Raw genomic sequence first — 10174 nt, forward strand, 5'->3', positions numbered from 1 at the left:
TGGGCGTGCGGGGAGTGGCAGGTTTGAAGGGTTTTTCCTTCCTTCCTGAGGAGCGTGGATTTATTTGTCTGCAGTTTAATCTCCAGTGCACTGATGTTCACCTCTCTGAAAAAGAAGGGACGTTCAGGGATACTTTCCACCCAAATTCAGTTCTTAAACGCACCCGGGACTGTGCTAGGTCAGAAGGTGATGTGACATGAATCACATCTAAACCCAAACCTGAAGGGTGTGGCAGAAAGAGGCTGTTTCAGCCACATCTGTGTTTCCCTTGGTTACACCCACGATGGCCCTTGGAGACCTGGGTGAATTGGTGGGTTTGTCCGGTTCTGAGCATGGCTTTTATAGAAGCTCTGTGCCCATCGCTTGTTCCTGGGGAGGGCGATGGGACGGGCCACAGAGGCTGAACTTGCCTTTTCTCCCCAAATTGTGTGTCTGGAGGCAGCAGGCGCATACTGAGTCCTGCAGAGATGCGTAGCAAGGGAAGAGTCTCTGCCCCAGCCCAAGCGCAGCCCAAAGCGAGGAGCTAGGGGAAGTGTAATCGTATTTCTTGTCTTATTTTACATAACTCTTTCTGCAATAGAGGTCATCCTTCTGCTGTGTTTTATAGTTAGGGGGAGCCACGGCACCAGCATTGAAGGAATTGCCAAGGTGGCTTGATGCAAACTTGGAGTATGCTGTTGCAGCTGACTGGGCTGACATTGTTAAGCTTTCAGTAAGTTAGAGCTTTTGGAGACATCTGTATCATGTCATCTTTTCTTTCCCCTCCCCATCCCCACAACCTTTCTCCAGTGAGGACCCGGGAGCTGCGAGGCAGGAGCTCCGCTGCGCAGGCGGGAGGGGATGGCTCAGGGCTGGCAGCACCGGGACCGCTCGCGTGGCACAGGGAGGTTGGGTTCGTGCCGCAGCTCCGTGGCGCGGCCAGGGGAAGGAGAGAAATGGGGTCAGCGCCCTGGGAACGGGGCTCGGCAGCTCAGGGTGACCATCCGGAAAGCCTCGGCATGCTCAGCAACAGCAGGGAAAAGAAACACCCTGGGAGCAGTAATCCACCTCGGGCGCTGGATGGCAGGGAGTGGACAAAGCACATTCTCACGGGTCAAATTTTCAAAAATACCCTCAGCTGAGGCTTTTCATCAGCTCCTGCAAACTCTGTCTGCACAGCCCTGGGCCTGGCACAGCCCAGCGGGTCACCAGGCCTGAGGGCTCTGACACTGGCAGGGAGAGGGGCAGTTCAGAGCCGAGCCTCGCCGCCTTCATTCGCCCTCTTCATCATGCCAGTCCCTGCCCCGGCACATGCAGAGGATGGAGCGCTCTCCCCTCCGGCACACGGACGCTGCCAGATCGCCCTTCCCCACCCTGTGGGCTGGTCTTATCCAGACTTCTCCCTACAGTCCCTCTCGCCTGCTCCCTGTTTTTGTGGCTGCAGTGGTTTGCGTGACGCCCGTGCAGGGGGCTGGAGAGGGAATCAGTTGGCTTAGAGGTTTGTACTGCTCTCAAATTTGCTTTTAATTAGCGCTGGAGATTTGGCATGGTCTGCCCCACTCCCCAGGAAACAACTCCAGGTCTGGGCTGGCATCAGTGCCCCGGCTGGGCGGCCAGCACCCGTGGGAGCCGGCAGCTTTTCCTTACCATCCTTTGCAGGGGATGGTCCCTTTGCCACAGGAATAGCTGTGCGCCTGGCCCCCAGCCCGGGCACCCGCCCACACGCCCCGGTTTGGCGGCTGCATGCCCGTCAGCGTTCGCACCCCCGAGCCCCATCAGCACTTTGCTTTTGGCAAGTGCGCATCCGTCCTGGCACGTGCATGCGGAGGGACATCTGGCTGCTCCGGGCGCTTGGGCAGGCGGGAGCGTGGGGTTGGCCGCCCCGCGGAGCCCAGGCACGGCCGTGGTCCCATGCAGGTTTTCCCACGTGCCAGTGGGAGCAGAGCAGAAGATTGTCCCTCTCCAGGCAGTCGCTGAGCTGTGCAGGCTGCCAGGGGCATTCGATTTCACATTTCTGCACTGCAGGTGTCAATGGGAAACACTTTTCCTACCTAAATCCAGTATTGGAAACGGTTCAAAGAGCAGCGGGATTGAAACTCAAGGGAGCCACAAAGGGAAATGTTTAATTTTCTGTGATGAGGATGCTGAAAAACAGTTTTGACCTGCACTACGGACCCCCCCGCCCTGCTCGGTGTAACCGCACGGTCTCACCCAGCTGTGGCTGCTGGGTTTTGGTCCCATGTCCGAACGCTCAGAAGAACCTTCGAGGTGTCTCAGCGACGCTCTAAGCAGGAGCTCCTCAGACAGCATGTCCACTCTCTGTGTGCCATCCCATGCAGCTTTGCCGTCCTGCAGAGCATTGAAAATTTGGCCCTTCGCATCTAAAAGACCTGGGGTTTCACCTGCTGCTGAAGCCACCATTAAAGCTGGGAGGGGAGTTTAGTTGGTGTCTGACACAGACCTGCCCCGGAGCTTCTCCTGTTGTCTACAGCTGTTGCTGAGGGCTTGGGTGAAAATGGGGGGTCAAAACATGCCTCCTCCTTTCCTCCCTGTGCACTTCGGCGCTGCAGTATCACGCCAGGGCAGAGCGAGGGTGTTTGGCATTTGGCAGCATCCCTTGGGGAAAAGTTGTGCGTACCTCTCAAATTCCATATCATGTAGGCAAATACTTCTGTGCTGACACCATCTGGGATGCAGATGCAAGCACAGAAGAGCCAGATTTGCTTTGACACGGTGATAACTGCCGGCTCTTTTCTGTTGTGTGTGTTTTGTTTTCAGGGCTACTTACCCGAAAGCAAATTCAATCGCATCCTGACCGAGCCCGTGCTCCGGGACGCGGGGCCGCGCCGGAGGGGAAGGCGGCCCCGAAGCGATCTCATTAAAGGCCCCGGCATTGTAGCAGATTCTTCTTCTGGAATGGGACCATTGTTCATGAATGGACTGATTGCTGGGATGGATCTAGTCGGACTTCAGAACATGAGAAACATGCAGGGGATCCCTCTGACCGGGCTGGTTGGGTTTCCTGCTGGATTTGCGGCAGTGCCCACCGGCGAGGACGTGAAAAGCACCCTGAGTATGTTGCCCATGATGCTGCCGGGCATGGCCACCGTCCCACAGATGTTTGGTGTTGGAGGACTTCTCAACCCCCCCATGACAACTGCTTGTACTGCGACTGCTCCGACTTCGTTAACAAGCACAACGAAAAGCGGTACGGCCGGTGCAGAGAAAGCTGCGGAGGATAAACCGAGTAGCCAGGATGCGAAAAAAGAAACTCTCTCGGAGGAGAAGCCTGGTCCTAGTTCGTTTTCTAATCAGACAGAATCCGCAATAACTACCAGTAGTCCTGTAGCTTTTAACCCGTTTCTTATCCCAGGGATGTCTCCTGGACTGATCTATCCCTCTATGTTTCTCTCCCCTGGCATCGGCATGGCGCTGCCCGGCATCCAGCAAAGCAGGCACTCGGAGGCAGCGAACCTGGAAAGCCAGAAGCGGAAGAGAAAGAAAGCGAAAGGGGAACTGGCAAACCCAGAGCCAGAAACTGTCTTGCTGCCGGAAAAAGAAGCTGCAAACAGTGAAAACTGTGCGGAGCAAACACCGCCTCTGCCGGCAGAGAAGGAGCAGGACGGACCAGCAGAGGAGGAGCGCCAAGCGGCTCGCGATACCGATTAGAACTGTTGTTTCCTTGGAAAAAAAAAAACAAAACAAAACACAAAAAGATTGTGGCTTGTGAGTTTCTTACCCCATAAACTCTTTGTTACTTACCCTCCCGCCCCACTCCGCCTTCATAAACCTGTGTTTCCATGAGTAATATGATCTACCTAATTCCCTGTCAGAAAAAACTCTGGTGACATGCTACATGTTAATAGTTGCAGGGTCTTGCCACTTTATTAGATAAACAGTGTTGTCTAGCTAGTTTGGGAGGCACCGAATTCTCGTTCTGTTTTTCCAGTCGTTCATCCCAGCCGACGATAGCAAATCCAGTACTCGGTCACCCCCCCAAATCGCTCACTCCTTTGAGAAGAAAAAGCAGCAAAAAGGAAAACAAGAGCAAAAGCAAAGTCTGTACCTCTTGGTCTACACGCAGACACGGGTGTTTCCGTCTACGGCAACACCGAACACAAAAAGCCTGTATTTGGGGGTAAAAGCACAGCTATAGTAAGTGCTAATGTGTATTTTTGATTTAAAGTATTTCCCTATTTTATCATGGTTACTAGAGTAGTAGTATAGACAGAAGTATATAACTAATGATTGAAAATGCATATATTCATTTCTTTGAAAGGAAAAAAGCGTAACTGGTAGTGATGCAATTCCTTTGTCACCGCCACCTCAAAGGTTTGGAGACAAACTGCAGCGAGTGAAAACATGACGTAGACATTCTTTTGTATTTTTTAAAACCAAAGTTTGGTTTTTACGTTAAGTGGAGTTTAGTTGCCCTTTCCTCAATAGTTACAAGAAGTTTTCAGCTTGAGCTGGAAAGGTTTTGCACATCTTGCATGACTTTTTTGGGATTACTGTACCAGTTTCTTCATCATTCTGCTTCGTTCAGTTCTCCTCTACGGCGTTAGTTCTCATCTATGGCATTAGAAGTGCTGTAAAGGTTTTTTGGTTTATTTTTTCCGGCCGTCAACAGGCCACACTGATTTTAATGCTCTTGTATGAACACTGAGGCTTTTTGAGTTTTGATACTTTTCCACTCCTTTTACCCCAGAAGCAACGTCCTTTCAGCAGACACGGAGGAGGCTGTAGGCCAGCGTTCCTGGCTGGGGAGCCCTCCGAGAAGGACCGTTGAGACTTTCAGAGCTCGAGTTTCTTCTTTTCTAGCATTAGACTGTGAAGAGACGACCTTGGCTTCTTCTTTCCATTCCGTTTGCTGTTGAACAGTGTTTCCGAGTCCCACCCCCATTGGCAAACGATTCCGACGTCTGCATTTCGCACGGGCAGGTTTTAGTGCCGTCAGCCCCCGCAGCTCTGGGTACTGAGCCACCTCCACGGGCAACTCTTCTTATTCCTCCTTCCCCTCACTCCTTGTTTATTTTTTCTTTCACTTGGGCTTGTTCTTATTTGCAGCTCATGGTTTGAGACTTGAAATAAACCCACGGTGGTGCGGCAGTGAGACAAAAGGCAGGCTGGTGAGGGAGTTGGGAGCGTGCTAGTAATCGGTTTCACATTTGGTTGTCACAATTTACTGTATTTTTTACTTATTTTCTGTTACAGTTTTGCTAATTTATCAGATGGTCCAAATGTTTTGACATAACTATTTCAGTTTGCATTATTTATTTATGATGCTTTTTGTCATTGTCTTTTATACATTTGGGATTATAAATTATGTACATGTTAAAATTAGCATCTCAAAGAAGTCTGTTACCCATGGTCTGAAAAGCATTTGGTTTATATTTTCACAGAATTTATTCCCAGTTTACTGGATTGGATGATTATTTTTTTTTAAAGTCTGTAATCAATCATAATGCAACCCCCCCCCCCCGATAATTAAATGTGTTCTATTTAATAACATCCTTGTAGCATAGATACTGTATCACTATCGACAGATTTCTTAGAAATGCTGCTATCTCTATTTAACTAACATTTTGTTCAGTTTTGCCTCCAGTGGAAGCAGAAAGGGTTTTTTCAGCTGTTAAATCCAAAATCGATATAATTTATTTATGTAAAAAAAAAAAAATCACGATTGATATATTTTTGAACCTTTTAAGTACTAACTTTCTTTTTATTCAGTAGAAGAACATGTACTTGCCCTAAATCCTTAAAATACAAATGCTATAAAACTTCATATATCTTCAAAGCCTTACTGTGAATGGATACAGAAATCTCTTCCGAGTCCATTTCTTGTTACGGGATGGTTTTTCCAGGGTTACACACGTAAGGAACAGGGTTTGAAGTGACATTTATTTAATTAGCCAGCATGCTCTATACCTTGTTCTTCCTTATCAGACATGTATGCTACGTCTCTGGGTGTTTAGGCTTCTCTTTGGCTGCTCTTTGTGACCCTTTTGCAACCCGATATACTCTGTGGATTATTTAGACTGTAAGGCGTAAGTGGCTTCTTCTTATTTTCCATCATATCCAAAAGAAACGCCAAATTTTCACCAGTTTTCATGGCTACTCACACAAACATAACATTCTTCACCAAATGTGCTAACAAAATAAACTGTCTGTGCTCTTGAACATGGATAAAAAGAAAAAGATTTAAAAGTCAGATTTTTATTTTTTTAATTTAGTGACTAGATGATGCTTATCTTTCAAACTTGGCAGAGCCTTGCTACAGATGTATATAATTTTTTTCAGCAAATATATGTGAATGTTTAATTCACCTGACTCAGTGATAAACGTTACTTGCCTTTTTCTCAGCACGAATCCGTTGAGAAGCCGTCAAACCCGGCGGACTTCTCCCTTCGTTAGGGTTGCTCCCGGTGCACCACGAGATGCGCGTCGCCGCAGAGGAGGGCTCACCGCTTTCCCTGCCATCGCAACAGGTCACCGGGCTCGGCCCCGCGCCGCGGCCAGCGGCGATTTCACCCAGCGCCGAGTAGGTTAACTCGCCACCCCTCGTGGGTTGCAAGACCACTGGAACAGCCCAAGCTCCCAGTTTTAAGCACACGAGGGTGCGCAGGGGCTCTCTGCCGACCCGCTTCACCCGGAGGATGGGTGGAAGCCTGGAGACCCGTCATGAGAGCCCCCTGTACCAGTTACACCTTCGCACTTGACGTGGCACCTCCCCGCAGAAGAGGTGTTCGGTTCCTTGTACCGAGCGCCTCCGGATAAGCCTTGTAAAATGCCAATAGGTGGGAAAGAAATGCTTGTCCTAAATCTCCATGGAAGGATGTCAGGCTTTAGAAAAGTAGGTATGAATTCAGTTTTTCAGATGAATAAGCAGAAGCACAGGAAAAGCTAAATAATTTTTTTAAGGCCCAGGAAAAAGGCACAGAGTAAAGGAAGAGTTTTTGCTCACTCCCCCTGCCCTTCCATAAACACCTTGTCCTGATGTTTTGCTGCTGCATTTATTTGGGGGGAGAAGCAGGAAAGCAGCAGGCAGAAGAGGCATCAGGTATCGCTTGGACAGGGGCAGAGGAGGCCAAACGATGGTGCGAACTCCGAATTCCCAGTTCCCGAGTTTCCCTATAAATTCTGGCTCCGCACACTGCAGCCTTCCACCCTGGCATCGTCAATGCAGGGTATTTGCTGGAAGGGTCTGCACAAATGAGGCAGCCCCTCGGGACGTGGAGCAGCATCCGCGCTGGCGCTTAAGCCGTGCAGTCGCTGGCAGCCGGGCTGCGCGCCGTCCCCTCGGATGAGGTGCGTCCTGCACCACCTGGTAAGAAGTGAGCGGACGTGGCTGTGGAGGACGGGGCACGGGCAGGCACAGCTCTCTTGCTGGGTTTTGTTTTGCAGGACGCCCGTGCCCTTTCCCGGAGCGTGACGGGGTAAAACACCCTGCAGCCGCTCATCTCCGCACTCCTGTCCCTGCCTGATTCTCCTCTGATGGGACACGGAATAGAAAAGTGTCGCCGCGCGTTCAGGCAGGATCCGTCGTTCCCAGGGTGGTCGCAAAAGGGTGTTAAGCGTCTCCCTCAGCACTGAGCCAGGGCTGGGCGGGCGTTACCTGCCCCAAGGGCAGACATCCCGGTGAGGATTTCGGTCCGAAATCTCGGCTGGCAGTGAGCAGAGGGCAATTCCTCTAACGACAGTTGGTTTGTACCAAATAAAACTCGGAGCTTTTCAGTGCACTTGTATTTCCCACGTCTTCAGGAGCCACTTCAGCTCCAGGGCTGTGGAGCACAGGCTGAGTCACGAGACCGCTAATTCCCGTCGCTTTTTCCAACCTTAAAGCAATGTCGAGCACTTTCCTGAAGAGGTGAAAGCACCATTCCTGGTCCCCGAGTGCTTCGCGCCACATGTGCCAGCACACAGCAGACGGCAGGGTGCTCGGCGGCGGGTGCCAGGCAGACGGGCAGCACTGCCAGGCAAGGAGCTGGCCCAGTGGCCGGCAGAGCAGCAGCTCTGGAAAATCAGCAGTAAGAGAAATCCAGCTTCTCTCTCGTTCCCAGCTATCTGCGAACGTGCCCATTACAGCTTGTGTCGCTGCTGGGGAGCATCATCCTTGGGGTCCTGCTCTGGCTTTTGGGGAGTTTGGGGTTTCACGGTGCACCCAGGGGTGGCTCAAGGCCATGGGTGCTGTAATTCCCAGAGAATCCGGATTTCACCTCAAAAGGCATAAAACAACACAAGATCTCCAGCCCAGTAGAAAATCAGTCCCACTCCCCTGTCTCGCCTCGTCAGCCCTCCAGAGTGATTTTAACTAGAGGAACGGCTCCGGTCGGCACTGTTACCTGGCTCCCGTTTGCCACTGGGCCGGATGGGGATGTGGTGTTACTGGTTCAGCTTGGAATTCAATCCCAGTCTGGTGCAAGACCAGCACCAGCCCTCGTGGAGTGGGAGCAGGTTTCGAGGAATAGCAGCGAGGGCCGAGCATCCGAGGGGAGCGGGAGTCGCAGCAGATGCTCTGCAGCGCGTCTGCTCTCTCCCGGCTCCTGCCAAGCATTTGGCTGTTACATTTCTCAGCTGGGTATGTTGCAGCAAAAGGAGACTTTTTACAGGAATAGCCTGTACCATTTAGAAAGTCAAATTTTTAAAGGAAAAAATCTGCAGAGAATGACTTAGTTTTTCCCTCTCCAGAAGAAGGGAAGAGATTTCTAGTAGAGGCCCAGATGCATGAAAAGCAAAGCTCGGTCCCTCCAAGGAAAGTACATCTTTGCTCCTGACGGAATAAATACGACTGTAGGACTCCGACTGCAAAGCCCAATTACCAGCAATTAAATGCATTTCCTGACAGCAGTCAGTTTTCCTTGGTCTTACAGCAAATCTCCTTACAAACATGTTTAGGTGTTGGATTAAAGCTGGATTTTAGGGGAAGCAACATTTTGGAAAGCACCGAGCTGAGCTGATCATCAGTGAGGGACCGGCTCCCCCAGCCCATGCCCTCCTGCCAAAGCCCTGGGCTTTGCAAAGGAGCAATTGAAAAGAAATTAAAGCCAGTAGGTGTAGGACCATAACTCGGGGCAGGGCAGAAGCTGCTGCGTAAGTGGGAGACACTGGGACTGCGTTCTTACACCTGCTCATGAACTCACCTCCGAGCATCACAGAGTCATGGAACGGTTTGGGTTGGAAGGGACCTCAAAGATCATCCAGTTCCAGCCCCCCCGCCATGGGCAGGGACACCCTCCACTACACCAGGTTGCCCAAAGCCCCATCCAACCTGGCCTTGAACACTTCCAGGGATGGGGCAGCCACAGCTTCTCTGGGAAACCTGTGCCAGTGCCTCACCACCCTCACAATGAAAAATTTCTTCCTTGGATCTCATGGAAATCTCCCCTCTTTCAGTTTAAATCTATTGCCCCTTGTCCTGTCACTACACACCCGTGTCCAAAGCCCCTCTCCAGCTTTCCTGTAGCCCCTTTAGGCACTGGGAGGTGCTGGAAGGTCTCCCTGGAGCCTTCTCTTCTCCAGGCTGAACAGCCCCAACTCTCCCAGCCTGTCTCCAGAGCAGAGGTGCTCCAGCCCTTGGATCATCTTCGTGGCCTCCTCTGGACCCGCTCCAGCAGCTCCATGTCCTTCTTGTGTTGGGGACCCCAGAGCTGAAAGCAGCACTGCGGGGGGGGTCTCAGGAGGGCAGAGCAGAGGGGCAGAATATCCCCCCCGGACACACCGCTCACGGCACGGGGTGGCGGTTCCGTCCCGCAGCCAGAAGCCGCGCTGGCTCCGCGCCCTCCGTCCCACCACCCGGCGGCGCTCGGGCAGGGCACGACACCGGCGGCGGCAGCGAACGAACCGCCGGGCGGCGGCGGAAGCGCTACCCGCTGTCGCGGGGGTTTGAAACCAGACGGCCGGTGCGGGCAGCCCTGGGTCACGCGGACCCCCCGCGGCTGCGGCACGGCGCGGGAGCAGCACCCGCTCCCGCCAGGGGCTGCGCGCGCGGGGGGGGGGGGGGCGCTCGCCCCGCCCACAGACGTGCGCGCCCGCGCGCGGCCGTTCCACGCGCGCGAAGCCCCCGGGGCGCGTGCGGCCTCGCACGACGCCGCGCGCCCGCGCGTGCACGGCCCGGCCCGCCCCGCTCCCCCTCGCCCCGCCCCCCCCCGCGCGGCGGAAGGCGCCGCTCCCTTCCGGCCCAGGCGTTTTGGCGCGC

The 10174-nt window shown here is 52.7% G+C and overlaps 1 protein-coding gene across 1 annotated transcript in view; it reads left to right on the forward strand.

The window, feature by feature from the left end:
- Positions 1-3648, forward strand: part of CHD6 (chromodomain helicase DNA binding protein 6) — a 48224-nt gene extending 44576 nt beyond the window's left edge. The window contains 2 exon segments of the mRNA XM_086623125.1: positions 608-712; positions 2758-3648. Coding sequence (XP_086479251.1) covers positions 608-712; positions 2758-3648 — 996 coding nt within the window.
- The last annotated feature ends 6526 nt before the right edge of the window (positions 3649-10174 follow it).

Source organism: Tauraco erythrolophus, chromosome 18 (assembly GCF_009769465.1).
Source record: "Tauraco erythrolophus isolate bTauEry1 chromosome 18, bTauEry1.pri, whole genome shotgun sequence".
Lineage (NCBI taxonomy): Eukaryota > Metazoa > Chordata > Aves > Musophagiformes > Musophagidae > Tauraco > Tauraco erythrolophus.